We start from the raw sequence: 20,421 nt of genomic DNA on the forward strand, positions 1-20,421 counted from the left end.
AATATGTTTTGAATGCATCAAAGCTGGGACCAAGAGACAGAAGCTGTTTTTCAATCTCATCAGACTGCTAAACAGCCATCACTAACACATCAGAGGCGGCTGCCTATAGACATAGATTAGGAATCACTGGCCACTTTTAGAAATGGATCACTAGCTACTTTAATGTTTCTGAATCTAGAATTACTCATCTCGTATGTATAACCTGCACTCCACACTTCTATGGTACCTTAGTCACTTTTAAATTGTGTTTTACATATTGCATCACCCATTTCATATGTATATACCGTATTGTATTTTATATTACAACACTTACTGTTAAACAGCCATCTCCAGCACATCAGAGGATGCTGCCTATAGACATCGCTTAGGAATCACTGGCCGCTTTATTAAAGTGGCTAGTGTTTCATTTCCTTAATGTCTTCGTATCATGCATTACTCTTCTCCTATGTATTTGGGGCTTCAGGTAGCAAAGTGGTTAGAGCGTTGGGCCAGTAACCGAAAGGTTGCTGGATCGATTCCTCGAGCTGACAAGGTAAAAATCTGTCGTTCTGCCCCTGAACAAGGCAGTTAACCCACTGTTCCCCGGTAGGCCATCATTGTAAATAAGAATTTGTTCTTTACTGACTTGCCTAGTTAAATAAATATTGCATTATTATTTTCCACCATAATTTGCAAATAAATTCATTAAAAATCCTACAATGTGATTTTCTGGATTTTTTTTCACCTCATTTTGTCTGTCATAGTTGAAGTGTACCTATGATGAACATTTACAGGCCTCTCTCAATTTTTTAACGGTGAGAACTTGCACAATTGGTGGCTGACTAAATACTTTTTTGCCCCACTGTATATATCTGTTTATTATACCTGTTGATTCAGGACTCATATGTGAAACGATTCTAATGGGAGTCTTTTATCCGGTGTCCTGTGTGAATTTAAGTATGCTCTCTCTAATTCTCTCTTTCTCTCTCTCGGAGGACCTGAGTCCTAGGACCATGCCTCAGGACTACCTGGCATGATGACTCCTTGCTGTCCCCAGTCCACCTGGCCTTGCCGCTGTTCCAGTTTCAACTGTTCTGCCTGCGGCTATGGAACCCTAAACTGTTCATTTTTACTCTTGAGGTGCTGTCCTGTTGCACCCTCTACAAGCACTGTGATCTCCACCCGGCACAGCCAGAAGAGGACTGGCCACTCCTCATAGCCTGGTTCCTCTCTAGGTTTCTTCCTAGGTTTTTGCCTTTCTAGGGAGTTTTTCCTAGCCACCGTGCTTCTACACCTGCATTGCTTGCTGTTTGGGGTTTTAGGCTGAGGCTATATAAATAGATTTCATTTGATAGAGGACTGAGGGTCTTCCAAATATTGAAAGTGTGTAAATAGTTACCCATGTTATTTTGTAAATGTCTATATATATTTTTTTTTTCATGTATTTTTTTAATCAATTATTATAATTTTTTCCTTTTTTTTCCCCCTTTTTTTCTATTTTTTTTGGAGGGGGTTGTGTTAGAATACCATTTTGGTATTTTGTATATAGTTATTTGTTTCAAAATGTATACCTTCACCAATTTGGCCACTTGGGGACATTTGGGCTACTTGTGTGGGACACCTGGGTGACTTCATGATAAATGTCATGTAAGCACACTCATTTTGGAAGTTATCATTCTGAAACTTTGCACAAGTACTGTGGCCCTCTTATATTTTTCACTGAAATTGTCCGCATCATCCTATCTGAATGTTTGTTTTATCTTGTTCATTTTAAAGATGATGATACAAAAATAAAAAACGTATGGTTTCTTTTCATTGTTTTATCTAAACCAGATCTATTGTGTTATTCTCCTACATTCAATTCACATGTACACAAACGTCAGAGTGTTTTCTTTCAAATGATACCAAGAATATGCATATCCTTGGTTCTGTGCCTGAGCTATAGGCTGTTAGATTTGGGTATGTCTTCAGGCAGAAATTGCACAAAGTAGGGGGGAGCTGTATTTAAATGTTAACACCCCTGTTTAAACAGGGTTTGATTCAACTCATGAACTATATTGAGAGTATCGATGTTCCTTTTTTTTATCGATGTCCCTTTTACAGCTTAATATTTTGACACAAAAAAAAGGCAAATGGTCATTAATTACTTTGTATCAGCTCCAAACAGCTGTCCACTACAAGACATGCTCACGGATACTTTAGTTTATAGAAAGACCCATGTCCCTTCTTTTTCTGTGTTATGTGTAATCAATAACTACCTTTCTCTCTTTCCTCCTTTAGCATTGCAGTGCCACTGCCAGTGGTGTAGTAACAGCACCTGCTACACGGACGGCCTGTGCTTTGTGTCCTTCGTGAAGTCAGGCAGTAAGATGGTGGCACAGGGGAGCATGTGTTTACCTGAGGCAGACCTCATCCCTAAGGACAGGCCATTTGTCTGCGCCCCATCGAAAAAAGAGAACACTGGGGTGGTCCCTGTCTGCTGCAACACAGACATGTGTAACAAAGACCCCGATCCGGGCGACTACTCGTTGACATGTAAGTGTCTGATATGGCTCCAGTCTCATCTCTCACACACTCACATGCCCTGCCCCAAATCCACCACTAGTTCATAGGCAATTGCAGTGCAACTGTGTACAGTAGATCTGAAGGGAGTAAATAGAAGGAAGTAGTATGGTGAAAATGTTACCCAACATATTACCATACCTCTCATCATATTACCATATTGCTTATACTTTCCCAATCATTTCAGATATACAAAAATGCTTTGGGGTAGGGATTAGGAATGGGCAACAACACCATAACAATGGCATGGAGACTGATTTTTCACTTTAGAATACATGTCAAACAAAAACCAATGACTGCAAAGTTAAACCATACAACTCAATGCACAAGAACAATGTTTTACAGTTTCCACATACATTTTTACAAAACACTTTTACTCGAAGAACAGTGCAGATGCAAAGTTTAGTAACAAAATGACCGCAAAAACCATCATTGTTATCAAACTTTGCATCTGCACTGTAAGTAAATCGTTTTTTTTTCATGTTCAGTGGAAATTGTTGAAAGTAGTCCTTGTGCATAGAGTTTTATGGTTTGTTTAACTTTGCAGTAATTGGTTTTCAACTTGGTCTCAGAGCATTTCGTATTATTCAGTACGTAAATTCGGGGACCCTCCATTTTAGTATGAAATGTTATGTTTCGTGTGGTATGTATTAATTTGTGGATGTACATTGCCCATTTCATATGATATTTTATGAATTACAATTTGTGTTATACAGTATGTTAATAATTTGCAAAACATTTAAAAGTTTTATATGTTACGAATTTGCAAAACACAATATTTCACAACTTAGAAAAATTTACAAAATGTTACGAATTCTAGCAAGCTAGCTAACATTAGCTAGGCGGGTTATCTTACATGCTGTTAGGTTGTTATTTTTCAGAGTAAATAACTCGCGGACACTAGAGAAGCTTAACCAAGTTTAATTCTTCCCAAAGGGTCGACACAGCTGCATTCAGACAAAAAATAATTTCAAACCATCACAAGTATATACAGTTGAAGTCGGAAATTTACATACACCTTAGCCATATACATTTAAACTCAGTTTTTCACAATTCCTGACATTTAATCCTAGTAAAAATGCCCTGTTTTAGGTCAATTAGGATCACCACTTCATTTTAAGAATGTGAAATGTCAGAATAATAGTAGAGCGATTTTTTTTTTTTTTCAGCTTTAATTTCTTTCATCACATTCCCAGTGGGTCAGAAGTTTACATACACTCAATTAGTATTTGGTAGCGTTGCCTATAAATTGTTTAACTTGTGTCAAACATTTCGGGTAGCCTTCCACAAGCTTCCCACAATAAGTTGGGTGAATTTTGGCCCATTCCTCTGACAGAGCTGGTGTAACTGAGTCAGGTTTGTAGGAGTCCTTTTTCAGTTCTGCCCACACATTTTCTATAGGATTGAGGTCAAGGCTTTGTGATGGCCACTCCAATACCTTGACTTTGTTGTCCTTAAGCTATTTTGGCACAACTTTGGAAGTATGCTTGGGGTCATTGTCCATTTGGAAGACCCATTTGCGACCAAGCTTTAACTTCCTGACTGATGTCTGGAGATGTTGCTTCAATATATCCACATAATTGTCCTACCTCATGATGCCATCTATTTTGTGAAGTGCACCAGTCCCTCCTGCTGCAAAGCACCCCCACAACATGATGATGCCACCCCTGTGATTCACGGTTGGGATGGTGTTCTTTGGCTTGCAAGCCTCCCCCCTTTTCATCCAAACATAACGATGGTCATTATGGCCAAACAGTTCTATATTTGTTTCGACAGACCAGAGGACATTTCTCCAAAAAGTACGATCTTTGTCCCCATGTGCTGTTGCAAACTGTAGTCTGGCTTTTTTATGGCGGTTTTGGAGCAGTGGCCTCTTCCTTGCTGAGCGGCCTTTCAGGTTATGTTGATATAGGACTCATTTACTGTGGATATAGATACTTTTGTACCTGTTTCCTCCAGCATCTTCACAAGGTCCTTTGCTGTTGTTCTGGGATGGATGTGCAGTTTTCGCACCAAAGTACGTTCATCTCTAGGAGACAGAAGGCCTCTTCTTCCTGAGCGGCGCAACGGCTGCGTGGTCCCATGGTGTTTAAACTTGTGTACTATTGTTTGTAAAGATGAAAGTGGTACCTTCAGGCATTTGGAAATTGCTCCCAAGGATGAACCAGACTTGTAGAGGTCTCCAATTTTTTTTTTGAGCTCTTGGCTGATTTCTTTTGATTTTCCCATGTCAAGCAAAGAGGCACTGGGTTTGAATGTCGCCTATCAGAAGCTTCTAAAGCCATGACATAATTTTCTGGAATTTTCCAAACTGTTTAAAACTTCTTTGGGCTGCAATCCCGTTAACGGGATCAAAATGACAACAGCCAGTGAAAGTGCAGGACGCCAAATTCAAAACAGAAATATCATAATAAAAATTCCTCAAACATACATGTATCTTATACCGTTTGTTTGTGTTTTTTTTTGTTGTTGAATTTTACCCCTTTTTCTCCCTAATTTCGTGGTATCCAATTGTTTAGTAGTTACTATCTTGTTTCATCGCTACAACTCCCGTACGGGCTCGGGAGAGACGAAGGTTGAAAGTCATGCGTCCTCCGATACACAACCCAACCAAGCCGCACTGCTTCTTAACACAGCGCCATCCAACCCGGAAGCCAGCCGCACCAATGTGTCGTAGGAAACACTGTGCACCTGGCAACCTTGGTTAGCGCGCACTGTGCCCGACCCGCCACAGGAGTCGCTGGTGCACGATGATACAAGGATTTCCCTACCAGCCAAACCCTCCCTAACCCAGACGACGCTAGACCAATTGTGCATCACCCCACAGATGGTTCCACAGGAAGAGGGCAATAGGGTAATAAACACTTATTACTCCATTCAGGGGACCTAACCTGACCTCAACCCCTCCTTTGCCTAATACACAGATGCCCATCCGCTCCCCTATAACAACCCTGTGATCTCCTCCCATCCACCCAACACATTCCAAATCCACTCTGTCTTTCTACAGAAAATCATTCACTTCTGACATAAAACCTAGTCTATTTCACTCCTTATATTCTATGCTTCTGATCTATCATTTATTTAATATCTCAATGTTCAAAGTTTTTATAGTGAAAATGTACTTCCCCAAACTTGACTCACGCACCGCCTATCATCTCGTTCACATGGAATCACTGGTATCATGTGTCCTGTTTAGAATGGTGTTTTCCAGCTAATTGCATTTTGGCAAATGTTTGAAAATGACGTTTTATTGACTGCTTCATTACAGAAGTTGCATGTTCTGATAAGATGAGTTACCATAATCTAAATGTTATTTCTGTCATTCTGAGCACATTTGGTAATGAGTTAAACACCTACTAATGCATATGGGTAAAAAAAAATGCCGGTCACTTGTCAGGGCCCACAACAGAAACCCTGCTGAACACTGAGGCAAATTCGATTTCCATTGAACATGCTTTTTAAGTCTGAACCCTCTCCTACAATATAATTTCAACTGATCTGCGTGCCAGTTAGGATTTTCATGTGCACATTTTGGTGGAACAGTTTCATTTAGTTAATAGTAGTCTTCATATCTCAAAATCAATGTGATGTGGTTAATCCAAATTCTGTCAAAAACATTTATTTCACTTTTTTTAACCAGGTAGGCAAGTTGAGAACAAGTTCTCATTTACAATTGCGACTTGGCCAAGATAAAGCAAAGCAGTTCGACACATACAACGACACAGAGTTACACATGGAGTAAAACAAACATACAGTAGAAAAATAAGTCTATATTTAACGTGAGCAAATGAGGTGAGATAAGGGAGATGAAGGCAAAAAAAGGCCATGGTGGCGAGGTAAATACAATATAGCAAGTAAAACACTAGAATGGTAGATTTGCAGTGGAAGAATGTGCAAAATATAAATAATGGGGTGCAAAGGAGCTAAATAAATAAACAAATAAATAAATACAGTAGTGGAAGAGAGTTGTTTGGGCTAAATAATAGATGGGCTATGTACAGGTGCAGTAATGTGTGAGCTGCTCTGACAGCTGGTGCTTAAAGCTAGTGAGGGAGATAAGTGTTTCCAGTTTCAGAGATTTTTGTAGTTCGTTCCAATCATTGGCAGCAGAGAACTGGAAGGAGAGGCGGCCAAAGGAAGAATTGGCTTTGGGGGTGACCAGAGAGATATACAGTGGGGCAAAAAAAGTATTTAGTCAGCCACCAATTGTGCAAGTTCTCCCACTTAAAAAGATGAGCGAGGCCTGTAAATTTTCATCATAGGTACACTTCAACTGTGACAGACAAAATGAGAAAAAAAATCCAGAAAATCACATTGCAAATTATGGTGGAAAATAAGTATTTTGTCAATAACATAAGTTTATCTCAATACTTTGTTATATACCCTTTGTTGGCAATGACAGAGTTCAAACGTTTTCTGTAAGTCTTCACAAGGTTTTCACACACTGTTGCTGGTATTTTGGCCCATTCCTCCATGCAGATCTCCCCTAGAGCAGTGATGTCCTCCAAAGATCTTCTATGGGGTTGAGATCTGGAGACTGGCTAGGCCACTCCAGGACCTTGAAATGCTTCTTACGAAGCCACTCCTTCGTTGCCCGGGCGGTGTGTTTGGGATCATTGTAATGCTGAAAGACCCAGCCACGTTTTATCTTCAATGCCCTTGCTGATGGAAGGAGGTTTTCACTCAAAATCTCACGATACATGGCCCCATTCATTCTTTCCTTTACACAGATCAGTCGTCCTGGTCCTTTTGCAGAAAAACAGCCCCAAAGCATGATGTTTCCACCCCCATGCTTCACAGTAGGTATAATGTTCTTTGGATGCAACTCAGCATTCTTTGTCCTCCAAATACGACGAGTTGAGTTTTTACCCAAAATTTATATTTTGGTTTCATCTGACCATATGACATTCTCCCAATCTTCTTCTGGATCATCCAAATGCTCTCTAGCAAACTTCAGACGGGCCTGGACATGTACTGGCTTAAGCAGGGGGACACATCTGGCACTGCAGGATTTGAGTCCCTGGCGGCGTATTGTGTTACTGATGGTAGGCTTTGTTACTTTGGTCCCAGCTCTCTGCAGGTCATTCACTAGGTCCCCCCGTGTGGTTCTGGGATTTTTGCTCACCGTTCTTGTGATCATTTTGATCCCACGGGGTGACATCTTGCGTGGAGCCCCAGATCGAGGGAGATTATCAGTGGTCTTGTATGTCTTCCATTTCCTAATAATTGCTCCCACAGTTGATTTCTTCAAACCAAGCTGCTTACCTATTGCAGATTCAGTCTTCCCAGCCTGGTGCTGGTCTACAATTTTGTTTCTGTTGTCCTTTGACAGCTCTTTGGTCTTGGCCATAGTGGAGTTTGGAGTGTGACTGTTTGAGGTTGTGGACAGGTGTCTTTTATACTGATAACAAGTTCAAACAGGTGCCATTAATACAGGTAACGATTGGAGGAAGAAGTTACAGGTCTGTGAGAGCCAGAAATCTTGCGTGTTTGTAGGTGACTAAATACTTATTTTCCACTGTAATTTGCAAATACATTCATGAAAAATCCTACAATGTGATTTTCTGGATTTCTTTTCCACATTTTGTCTGTCATAGTTGAAGTGTACCTATGATGAACATTACAGGCCTCTCATCTTTTTAAGTGGGAGAACTTGCACAATTGGTGGCTGACTAAATACTTTTTTGCCCCACTGTACCTGCTGGAGCTCGTGCTACAGGTGGGTGCTGCTATGGTGACCAGCGAGCTGAGATAAGGGGTGACTTTACCTAGCAGGGTCTTGTAGATGATCTGGAGCCAGTGGGTTTGGCGACGAGTATGAAGCGAGGGCCAGCCAACGAGAGCGTACAGGTCGCATATGGGGCTTTGGTGACAGAACGGATGGCACTGTGATAGACTGCATCCAATTTTTTGAGTAGGGTATTGGAGGCTATTTTGTAAATTATATCGCCGAAGTCGAGGATCGGTAGGATGGTCAGTTTTACAAGGTTATGTTTGGCAGCATGAGTGAAGGATGCTTTGTTGCGAAATAGGAAGCCAATTCTATATTTAACTTTGGATTGGAGATGTTTGATGTGAGTCTGGGAGGAGAGCTTAGAGTCCAACCAAACACCTAGGTATTTGTAGTTGTCCACATATTCTAAGTCCGAACCGTCCAGAGTAGTGATGCTGGACGGACGGGCAGGTGCAGGCAGCGATCGGTTGAAGAGCATGAATTTAGTTTTACTTGCATTTAAGAGCAGTTGGAGGCCACGGAAGGAGAGTTGTATGGCATTGAAGCTCGTCTGAAGGGTTGTTAACTTGTTATGGCTGCAATCTCAATACCGGGATCGATATGACAACTACCAGTGAAAATAGAGGGCGCCAAATACAAACCACAGAAATCTCATAATTACAATTCCTAAAACATACATGTGTCTTGTATCATTTTAAAGGTAATCTTGTTGTTAATCCCACCAAAGTGTCCGATTTTCAAATAGGCTTTTCAGCGAAAGCACTACAAACGATTATGTTAGGTCTCCACCAAACCACAATAAGCACAGCCATTTTCCAGCTAAATATAGCATTCACAAAAAGCAGAAATAAAGATCAAATGAATCACTAACCTTGAATTATCTTCATCAGATGACACTCATAGGACGTCATGTTACACAATACTTGCATGTTTTGTTTGATAAAGTTAATATTTATATAAAAAAATCTGAGTTTTCATTGGCTTATTAGATTCACTAGTTCCAAAAACATCAAGTGATTTTGCATAGCCACATCATTTCAACAGAAATACTCATCATAAATGTAGGTGATAATACAAGTTATACACATGGAATTATAGATATACCTCTCCTTAATGCAACCGCTGTATCAGATTTTTTTTACTTTTACGGAAAAAGCAACACATGCCATAATCTGAGACAGCGCTCAGAACAGAAGCCAAATTAGCCGCCATGTTGGAGTCAACAGAAACCAGAAAATACATGAGAAATGTTTCCTTACCTTTGATGAACTTCATCAGAATGCAGTCCTAGGACTCCCATGTCCACAATAAATGCTTGATTTGTTCGAAAATGTCCGTTATTTATTTCCAATTAGGTACTTTGGTTAGCGCATTTGGTAAACAATTCCAGCGTCACAAAGCGCGTCCACTATAACGTGACGAAATGTCCAAAAGTTCCGTAACAGTCAGTAGAAACATGTCAAACGATGTACTGAATCAATCTTTAGAATGTTGTTTACATATATCTTGAATAACGTTCCAACCGGAGAATTAGAATGACTACAGATGACCGGTGGAACGCAGGTCCTTCCTCTGTGAATGCGCATGGTGAAAGCATGGTCAACTCGTGGCAGTGGTGACTATTTCCTGTGTCATTCGACCCCCCTTCACATTAGTCATCAGATAAAGTTCTATTGACTGTTGACATTTAGTGGAAGGCGTAGGAAGTGAACTCATTCATATCTCGCTGTAATTTCAATGAGAGCTTGGTTGAAAATCTGCCACCCCAGAAAAAAAACAGGAAGTGGAATTTCTCAGGTTTTTGAGTTCTGTTATACTCACAGACATAATTCAAACAGTTTTTGAAACTTCAGAGTGTTTTCTATCCATTACTAATAATAATATGCATATATTAGCAACTGAGACTGAGGAGCTGGCCGTTTACAATGGGCACCTTTTCATCCAAGCTACTCAATACTGCCCCTGCAGCCATAAAAAGTTAACCTCTCTGGTACGCTAGCGTCCCACCTCGACAACAGTCAGTGAAATTGCAGGGCGCCAAATTCAAAACAACAGAAATTCCTAATTAAAATTCCTCAAACATACAAGTATTATCCACCATTTTAAAGATAAACTTCTTGTAAATCCAACCACAGTGTCTGATATCAACAAGGCTTTACTGCGAAAGCACACCATGCGATTATGCCAGGTGGAAAGCATGGCCAGCCGTAGAAAAATGCTTATTAAAATTCTCAATTATAGTGGATTTATTGGTGGTGACAGAGTTTCCTATCCTCAGTGCAGTGGGCAGCTGGGAGGAGGTGCTCTTATTCTCCATGGATTTTACAGTGTCCCAGAACGAGTTTGAGTTTGTGTTGCAGGAAGCAAATTTCTGCTTGAAAAAGCTAGCCTTTGGCTTTTCTAACTGCCTGTGTATATTGGTTTTTAACTTCCCTGAAAAGTTGCATATCACGGGAGCTGTTTGATGCTAATGCAGAACGACACAGGATGTTTTTTTGTTGGTTAAGGGCAGTCAGGTCTGGAGAGAACCTAGGGCTATATCTGTTCCTGGTTCTAAATTTCTTGAATTGGGCATGCTTATTTAAGATGGTGAGGAAGGCATTTATAAAAAACAATAACCAGGCATCCTCTACTGACGGGATGAGGTCAATATCCTTCCAGGATACCCGGGCCAGGTCAATTAGAAAGGCCTGCTCGCTGAAGTGTTTCAGGGACCGTTTGACAGTGATGAGTGGAGGTCGTTTGACCTCTGTCCCATTACGGATGCAGGCAATGAGGCAGTGATCGCTGAGATCTTGGTTGAAAACAGCAGAGGGGTATTTAGAGGGCAAGTTGGTTAGGATGATATCTATGAGGGTGCCCGTGTTTACAGCTTTGGGGTGGTACCTGGTAGGTTCATTGATCATTTGTGTGAGATTGAGGGCATCAAGCTTAGATTGTATGATGACTGGGGTGTTAACCTCTCTGGGATATGTGGGACGCGTCCCACCTGGCCAAAAGCCAGTGACAATGCAGAGCGCCAAATTCAAATAAATTACTATAAAAATCAAACGTTCATGAAATCACACATGTAAGATACCAAATTAAAGCTACACTTGTTGTGAATCCAGCCAACATGTCCGATTTCAAAAAGGCTTTTCAGCGAAAGCAAACGATGCTATTATCTGAGGATAGCACCTCCGTCAACAAAGAGAGAAAAGCATATTTCAACACTGCAGGCGCGACACAAAACGCAGAAATAAAAATATAATTCATGCCTTACCTTTGACGGGCTTCTTTTGTTGGCACTACAATATGTCCCATAAACATCACAAATGGTCCTTTTGTTCGATTAATTCCGTCAATATATATCCAAAATGTCCATTTATTGGTGCGTTTGATCCAGAAAAACACTGGTTCCAACTTGCGCAACGTGACTACAAAATATCTCAAAAGTTACCGGTAAACTTTGCCAAAACATTTCAAACTACTTTTGTAATACAACTTTAGGTATTTTTAAACGTTAATAATCGATAAAATTGAAGACGGGATGATCTGTGTTCAATACAGGAGGAAAACAAACTGTAGCTAGCTTTCTGGTCATGCGCCTCTATCTAACATTACACTTGAAGTGACCCTCGTTCTGAACAGGGCTACGTCTTCATTACACACGGGGAAAACCTCAACCAATTTCTAAAGACTGTTGACATCCAGTGGAAGTGGTAGGGACTGCAAGAAGGTCCCTTAGAAATCTGGATTCCAATGAAAACTCATTGAAAAGAGAGTGACCTAAAAAATAAATCTGAATGGTTTGTCCTCGGGTTTTCGCCTGCTAAATTTATGTTATACTCACAGACATGATTCAAACAGTTTTAGAAACTTCAGTGTGTTTTCTATCCAAATCTACTAATAATATGCATATCTTCTGGGGATGAGTAGCAGGCAGTTGAATTTGGGCATTTCATCTAGATGTGAAAATACTGCCCCCTGTCACCAAGTAGTTAAACATGTCCCAGTTTAGGTCACCTAGCAGCACTAGCTCTGAAGATAGATGGGGGGCAATCAGTTCACATATGGTGTCCAGAGCACAGCTGGGGGCAGAGGGTGGTCTATAAATAGCAGGCGGCAACGGTGAGAGACTTGTTTTTAGAGGTGGATTTTTAAAAGTAGAAGTTCAAATTGTTTGGGTACAGACTTGGACAGTAGGACAGAACTCTGCAGGCTATCTCTGCAGTAGATTGCAACACCGCCCCCTTGGCCATTCTATCTTGTCTGAAAATGTTGTAGTTAGGGATTGAGATTTCAGAGTTTTTGGTGGTCTTCCTAAGCCAGGATTCAGACACGGCTAGGACATCCGGGTTGGCAGAGTGTGCTAAAGCAGTGAATAAAACAAACTTAAGGAGGAGGCTTCTAATGTTAACATGCATGAAACCAAGGCTATTACAGTTACAGAAGTCATCAAAAGAGAGCGCCTGGGGAATACGAGTGGAGCTTAGGCACTGCAGGGCCTGGATTCACCTCTACATCACCAGAGGAACAGAGGAGTAGGATAAGGGTACGGCTCAAAGCTATGAGAATTGGTCGTCTAGGACGTCCGGAACAGAGAGTAAAAGGAGAAGGTTTCTGCGGGCGATAAAATCGCTTCAAGGTATAATGTACAGACAAAGGTATGGTAGGATGTGAATACAGTGGAGGTAAACCTAGGCATTGGGTGATTATGAGAGAGATATTGTCTCTAGAAACATCATTGATACCATGTGATGTCATCGCATGTGTGGGTAGTGGAACTGAAAGGTTGTATAAGGTATAATGAGCAGGGCTAGAGGCTCTACAGTGAAATAAGCCAATAAACACTAACCAGAACAGCAATGGACAAGACATATTGACATTAAGGAGAGGCATGCTTAGCCGAGTGATCATAAGGGTCCAGGGAGTAGTGAGGTTGGTTGGGGTCACGGCGATTCAGACAGCTAGCTGGGCCATGGGTAGCAAGCTGGCAGAAGATGGAGGTCTGTTCTTAGCCACCTCGTGCATTTCCGTCGGCAGATTAGTGGGGTTCCGTGTGGTAGAAGGGACCAATCCAATTGGCAAAATAGTTATAGTGGCCCAAGAAAATTGCCCGATAGACCTATTCAGATAGCAGCCGATAAGACAGCTAACGATTAGCGGGCCGCAGATGGGCGTTCAGGTAACGTCGCGACGGAGGGGCCAGTTGATGAAAATTATACAAATCTAAAAGTAACTTCCATTGACAATATGTAACAATAGCATACATAAAGCCACTCGAATAAAAACATTGCAGCCTGTAGAAAATATCCTATAAATCACATTGGCTACGCATGACCTGTTTTAACTATTAACTTTGTCTGGCTTGAAGCTGGTGCTAGCAAACTTGCAACATTTAACAAAATATTCTGGGCACTCAATTTCCTGGGCCACTGAGCTCCGGAAAGACACAACAGTGGGTTAGTTGCGTAAGGGATAAGAAGTAATCAGGCAGGCCTATTTTATGACGTTTCCACCGAATCAGAGCATGACATTTTTTCCCCCTTTCACTCTGAGTGATTTTTGAAAGGGAGAGAGCAGGAAAGATTTTTCAAATGGGCTACGTTGAACTATTTTCATTCTCAATGGATGTAAAAACAGACTTTGCTTTGCCTCAAACAGTAGGTAAACAAATTACTTTGAGAAGCTACACAGTGATGTTGAGTTAAGACAATCAGAAATAGTATCAGACCCCCAAATGGGCATTTATAAGTCTACATTTTCACGCAAGCCAGGTAGCCTAGCCTACTCCTATGCGTAATCAGGTGTGTGTGCTTACTCAAGATTGACAGGAGCGCTCCAAACAAGACAATTAATAAATGGACAACTTCTAAATAGAATAAAAATAAACCAAAAATTCTCTCACAAGTGTAGCCTAGGTTGTACGCTCTGCAAACAACGTGTCCACTCATACAATGACAACAGTAAGACTGTAGTATAAATAATATATTGAATCCATCAACAGAAATTAGCGTAATCAAACAAACATTTTAGATTAGAATTGATGGTAATTTGAGGTAAATGTGATACTGGTGTGCCATCCCCGTGGCATCCTCGTGTGCCATACATGTTTTAAATATATATTTGCCACTGCTCGACTAAAAAAAATCTCGGCCAACCAACAGTCCAAACAACAGACCAAACAATCAACCAGTCGACTAAAAAAATCCCCATCAAAATCTGTCTGTTTGAAGCTGGAGATGTTTTTTTGCATGGGATGCGTCTCAATCCACGGCATCCGCCGATATCGCCCTTCTGCATCTGCGGTGAAAGGTTGCAGAGATAGAGAGAGGGGTGTTAGTCAGATTGAGACATCACAAAAATTAGTCTACTCATGAAAACTACTGTTATATCCGAACGGTTTGTTCTAAAAACTATAATGACCTCTCTGGAAAGATGACTCTCACAAACACGTACTTGTCGGTTGGTTTGCTCACAAAATGTGTCTGATGGTTCCCAGTACTAGTTTAAAAAATGAATAGAAGTATATATGGAGATAGTCTAGTACCTAAAATAAGGGGTTAAATTCATGTCTGTGTTTCCCCATCTTTCTTATTTATCTCAGATAGACAGACACTTCAGAACAAACTTCCTTTTGACTATCTTGTTGTTCCATGTAGTGAATCTGTTATTCAATGCATTTCTATGGGCTAATGGCAGTAATGCCAAATGTTTCATCAAATTAGCCACCAGCTTAGACTCTAGAGGGTTAATCTTTGATAAGGAAACTGGTCCTATATGTCACTGAATATTGTTTATGTCTGAGGCAATGTCCCTGCCTGGACACGCTGTCAGGTTTAGCTCTTGTGGTCAGAAAGAAGTACCTCAGTGCTGTCATTCTTGGTCATGGGTCTGAAACTGCCTCCATGCTGTGCTTTTCAGTATGATAGTTAGCAGATGTCCTCTGTCTCACCATACAGTAGTGTCATTCAGCTGTGTCACAGCAATAGCAGAGCCATTAGTAAGCCTTCCTCTCTATGTGTGCAGCTGTGAATATTGGAAAGATTTGACAGGCAGTGGCCAGGCAGTTGAACGGTTTAAAAGCTCCAGAAGCAAGTTTTGATTCTTCGTAATGAAGTCCCACGACGGCCCTTATCCTGAGAAAAGAAAGCGCCTGACTTAAAGTACCATTTTAATATTTGATCACTCTCACGTCTCAGCGCTGTGTGCAGATTACACTTTTCTGATTCTCAGCAAGTCAATATGAGAAAGTCTAGCCAGTATTGGGAAATGCTTTTGTTGTTTCAACAAGGCTGTTGCAGTGTTTTCAAAGGAATCCTATCAGTTCTTGCTTTGTTATCACTCCCAACAAAGCTGTGTGTATTATGTAAGGAAGTTATTTTGATGGAAACTGTCTCTTACGGACAGACTAAACAGCTTGCGATTGTCTCTTATGGACTGACTGATTTCCTGCGATTGGTGATAGCCGGTTGCCTGATGACTCAAACATAATTTTCCCCCTGCTCTATGTTTGCTACATACTTCAGACTGAGACGGCCTGTCGTTGAAGTCGTTTGTGGGGACATCAGGTGTTGTACAAAAAAGTAATCAGCGATTGGATCATCCCCCGCCCCCCCACCCCTTCTTAGTCCCCACAGCCCGTACGCCCCCCCTGAGCCCAGTAGCCCTGGCGGCTGTCATCGCAGGGCCGGTGTGTGTGCTGTGCTTTGTGCTGCTGCTGGTGTTCTACGTGTGCCACAGCCGCTCTGTCGTCCACCGCCGCGTGCCCAACGAGGAAGACCCTACCATGGACCACCCCTTCCTAGCTGACGGCCACACCCTCAAAGACCTCATCTACGACATGACCACCTCAGGCTCCGGATCAGGTGGGTTTTGTAGTTTGATGTACTGTACATTTAGCACACTCTTTGGGAGATACATTTTCAACAGATGGCTGAGCTTAGAGGTGTAGCATGGTCTATTACAATACCCATAATGCTCTGTACAATATGCCCAGTTTTATCTTCATTAAGATGTTCCTGAAACTAACATAATAGCGTCCCATCTCTTTACCAATACAGGTTTCACACCTTGGAGTGCTATAATCTCCCTTAGGATTGATTAAAGTATTCCATCTAGAGGTGGGGGGGATACTTTGAGGATTTGTGTCATAGTTATATCAGCCCAATGGACAAGTCTGTCGGTAGGCACAGACAAATGTCATTAACTGACCGCTTATGTAAGTTGTTCTGAAAAGGCTTAGAAGTTTCCATAGAGCTGCAATCCTGACCTTGTGAGCTCTTAGTTTCTCATATACTCAGTGGGTTGTATTGAAGAAGTTGTTCAATACTCTTCAATTGTTAAATTCCAAAAGAGTGGTTTGCGAGATGAGAGCCAATATGCTGCTGGAAATGTTCTTCGCTATGACTGATTCAGTGAATGATAAGGAGACGTGTGTTCATTAATGCATCAGTTTAGCAGCCGGCTAGGCTGTGACGAGGACGAGGACCAGACGAGGACCATCATTCAATCAGAGAAATATAATCTAATTCATGTTTCCAATCACATAGTTTTGACCTATCATCATAGCCTCATCATACACTCTTACAGCCAACCCTTTTGATGTGTCAACATCTCATGTGTGGCCATCATCCTCTGAGGGCTTTTACATTAACTGTCCATAGAACTTGAGATTAGAAGTTATTTAGTAACTCTTGTTAGGGCAAGTTTGCCTCAAAAATGAACCCTCTGTTGAAGCGAGGTCGGGACAGTATTTGTTTTTCTCTGCCCTCCAACTGGCACGAACTTGCTGGCTATTCTCTCCACTCATTGAGTTTTAATGGCCAGGTTTAAGAGAATGGAAAGAATGCAGACCAGCCAGGCAGCCGGAATGTGGGCAGAAGCACGCTGTAGATTGTTTTATGTACACATACACCAGATGAAACCAGACAGACAGACCTCCAAATTAGAGAATGAGAGAACATGGAAGACCGTCACTCTTCAGACAGTGTTAATTTGTTCTATTCTCAGATACCTTTTTGTTCTACGTCTTTGAAACAGAATAGCTGCAGGTCTGACTGTTGATGTTTTCTTACTGTACAGTCGTGGCCAAAAGTTTTGAGAATGACCCAAATATTAATTTCCACAAAGTTTGCTGCTTCCGTGTCTTTAGATATTTTTGTCAGATGTTACTATGGAATACTGAAGTATAATTACAAGCATTTCATAAATGTCAAAGGCTTTTGTTGACAATTACATGAAGTTGATGCAAAGAGTCAATATTTGCAGTGTTGGTCCTTCTTTTTCCAGACCTCTGAAATCCGCCCTGGTATGCTGTCAATTAACTTCTGGGCCACATCCTGACTGATGGCAGCCCATTCTTGCATAATCAATGCTTGGAGTTTGTCAGAATTTGTGGGTTTTTGTTTGTCTACCCGCTTCTTGAGGATTGACCACAAGTTCTCAATGGGATTAAGGTCTGGGGAGTTTCCTGGCCATGGACCTAAAATATCGATGCTTTGTTCCCCGAACCGCTTAGTTATCACTTTTGCCTTATGGCAAGGTGCTCCATCATGCTGGAAAAGGCATTGTTCATCACCAAACTGTTTCTGGATGGTTGGGAGAAGTTGCTCTCGGAGGATGTGTTGGTACCATTCTTTATTCATGGCTGTGTTCTTAGGCAAAATTGTGAGTGAGCCCCCACTCCCTTGGCTGAGAAGCAGCCCCACACATTAATGGTCTCATGATGCTTTACTGTTGGTATGACACAGGACTGATGGTAGCGCTCACCTTGTCTTCTCCAGACAAGCTTTTTTCCTGATGCCCCAAGCAATCGGAAAGGGGATTCATCAGAGAAAATGACTCAGTCCCCAGTCCTCAGCAGTCCAATCCCTGTACCTTTTGCAGAATATCAGTCTGTCCCTGATGTTTTTCCTGGAGAGAAGTGGCTTCTTTGCTGCTCTTCTTGACACCAGGCTATCCTCAGTATTTTCCTCACTGTGCGTGCAGATGCACTCACACCTGCCTGGTGTCATTCCTGAGCAAGCTCTGTACTGGTGGTGCCCCGATCCCACAGCTGAATCAACTTTAGGAGACGGTCCTGGCGCTTGCCGGACTTTCTTGGGCGCCGTGAAGCCTTCTTCACAACAATTGAACCACTCTCCTTGAAGTTCTTGATGATCCGATAAATGGTTAATTTAGGTGCAATCTTACTGGCAGCAATCTCCTTGCCTGTGAAGCCCTTTTTGTGCAAAGAAATGATGACGGCACGTGTTTCCTTTGCAGATAACCATGATTGACAAAGGAATAACAATGATTCCAAGCACCACCCTCCTTTTGAAGCTTCCAGTCTGTTATTCGAACTCAATCAGCATGACAGAATGATCTTCGGTCTTGTCCTCGTTAACACTCACACCTGTGTTAACGAGAGGAACACTGGCATGATTTCAGCTGGTCCTTTTGTGGCAGGGCTGAAATGCAGTGGAAATGTTTTTGGGGGATTCAGTCAATTTGCATGGCAAAGAGGGATTTTGCAATTCATCTGATCACTCTTCATAACATTCTGGAGTATATGCAAATTGACATCATACAAACTGAGGCTGCAGACTTTGTGAAAATTAATATTTGTCATTCTCAAAACTTTTGGCCACGGACTGTACATCTGTCTCCCTCAATGTTCGTAAAATCTGGCCTTGAGCACACATTGGATTTATCAACAAAGACACATTTTGGATCTAATGGCTTGCTTTTTACTCAAGGTCTGCTTGAACTGCTTTGAAAAATATCCATAACTGTGCTCTCTCTCCATCCCCTTCTGCAGGCCTGCCCCTGCTGGTGCAGAGGACCATAGCAAGGACCATTATCCTGCAGGAGAGCATTGGGAAGGGGAGGTTCGGGGAGGTGTGGCGGGGCCGCTGGCGAGGAGAGGAGGTGGCCGTTAAGATCTTCTCATCTCGGGAGGAGCGCTCGTGGTTTCGCGAGGCTGAGATCTACCAGACGGTCATGCTGCGCCATGAGAACATTCTGGGCTTCATCGCTGCTGACAACAAAGGTCAGAGGGCACATTGTGCCAGCGTTGTGTTCATTAGGGAGAAAACATTTACAAACAGGAAGGTACTTTCTAAACTTGTCCAATAAGTGGCCAGGTTTTTATTTTCTGTTGTAAAATATGTTTCTACAGTGTGCCTTACTGAACATGACCCAGTACTGGTTCTATTTTCTATAACTTCTATAATGCTCTTAAATTTGTGTCAGTGTACTTAGAAGCCACACATGCCTAAATCAGCTGACAAGCAGTGAGAACTGTGTGTTTGGCTGGGACCCAGACTGTATTGTCAGGATGCTAGCAGGCAGCCTTTCAATGATGAGATAATCTGTTGTAAGTGCAATCATTATGTAAAGTGTTTCCCTGTGGAATAGGATACAGTAGCTCACTCTCTTTCACACTCTCCTCCCTCTGCCCCTCTCGCTGTCCTTGCTCTCCTCAAAGATAACGGCACGTGGACCCAGCTGTGGCTGGTATCAGATTACCATGAGCATGGCTCCCTGTTTGACTACTTGAACAGGTACACGGTGACAGTGGAGGGCATGATCAAGCTGTCCTTGTCCACCTCCAGTGGCCTGGCTCACCTGCACATGGAGATTGTCGGCACGCAAGGTGAGGAGGACCAATCAAATGTGGCACATGTATCCACATAACATACATATAGAGTAATGAAATGTGGTGGTTTTACTCTGCACTCAGCTTTTCCTTTCTCTGTATAGCTATTTTCCTTTTCTACTTCTCTCCCACCCTCTCCCCCCAGGTAAACCAGCCATCGCCCACCGCGACCTGAAGTCTAAGAACATCCTGGTGAAGAAGAATGGTACCTGCTGCATCGCTGACCTGGGATTGGCTGTCCGCCACGACTCCGCCACCGACACCATCGACATCGCCCCCAATCACAGAGTTGGAACCAAGAGGTGACTGGCTGCACAGTAGGGCTGACTCCATTTAGAGGATTGGTAGATAGGCTGTTGGTCGACCGGAATTTCTTTAGTCGAGCAGTTGCAATTTTACATTTTTGGTGCGCAAGACGTCTGATACGCCTGTCTCAGTGGACTAATCCATTGCGGAGCCCCCTGGGATGGCACGGTCCATCACTCTAAGGCCTCATGTCCACCAGATGCATTCATGTCCACCA

At 42.1% G+C, this 20,421-nt stretch overlaps 1 protein-coding gene across 1 annotated transcript in view; it reads left to right on the top strand.

Annotated features, from left to right (window-relative positions):
• Positions 1 to 20,421, top strand: part of LOC110508669 (TGF-beta receptor type-1) — an 88,347-nt gene that overhangs the window by 39,045 nt on the left and 28,881 nt on the right. Inside the window, exons 2-6 of the mRNA XM_021589377.3 lie at positions 2,260 to 2,514; positions 15,889 to 16,125; positions 19,059 to 19,289; positions 19,728 to 19,895; positions 20,044 to 20,200. Of these exons, the coding sequence (XP_021445052.1) occupies positions 2,260 to 2,514; positions 15,889 to 16,125; positions 19,059 to 19,289; positions 19,728 to 19,895; positions 20,044 to 20,200 (1,048 nt within the window). The remainder of the gene's footprint in view (positions 1 to 2,259; positions 2,515 to 15,888; positions 16,126 to 19,058; positions 19,290 to 19,727; positions 19,896 to 20,043; positions 20,201 to 20,421) is intronic.

Source organism: Oncorhynchus mykiss, chromosome 28 (genome assembly GCF_057628025.1).
Source record: "Oncorhynchus mykiss isolate SJ-2025 chromosome 28, ASM5762802v1, whole genome shotgun sequence".
Classification (NCBI taxonomy): domain Eukaryota; kingdom Metazoa; phylum Chordata; class Actinopteri; order Salmoniformes; family Salmonidae; genus Oncorhynchus; species Oncorhynchus mykiss.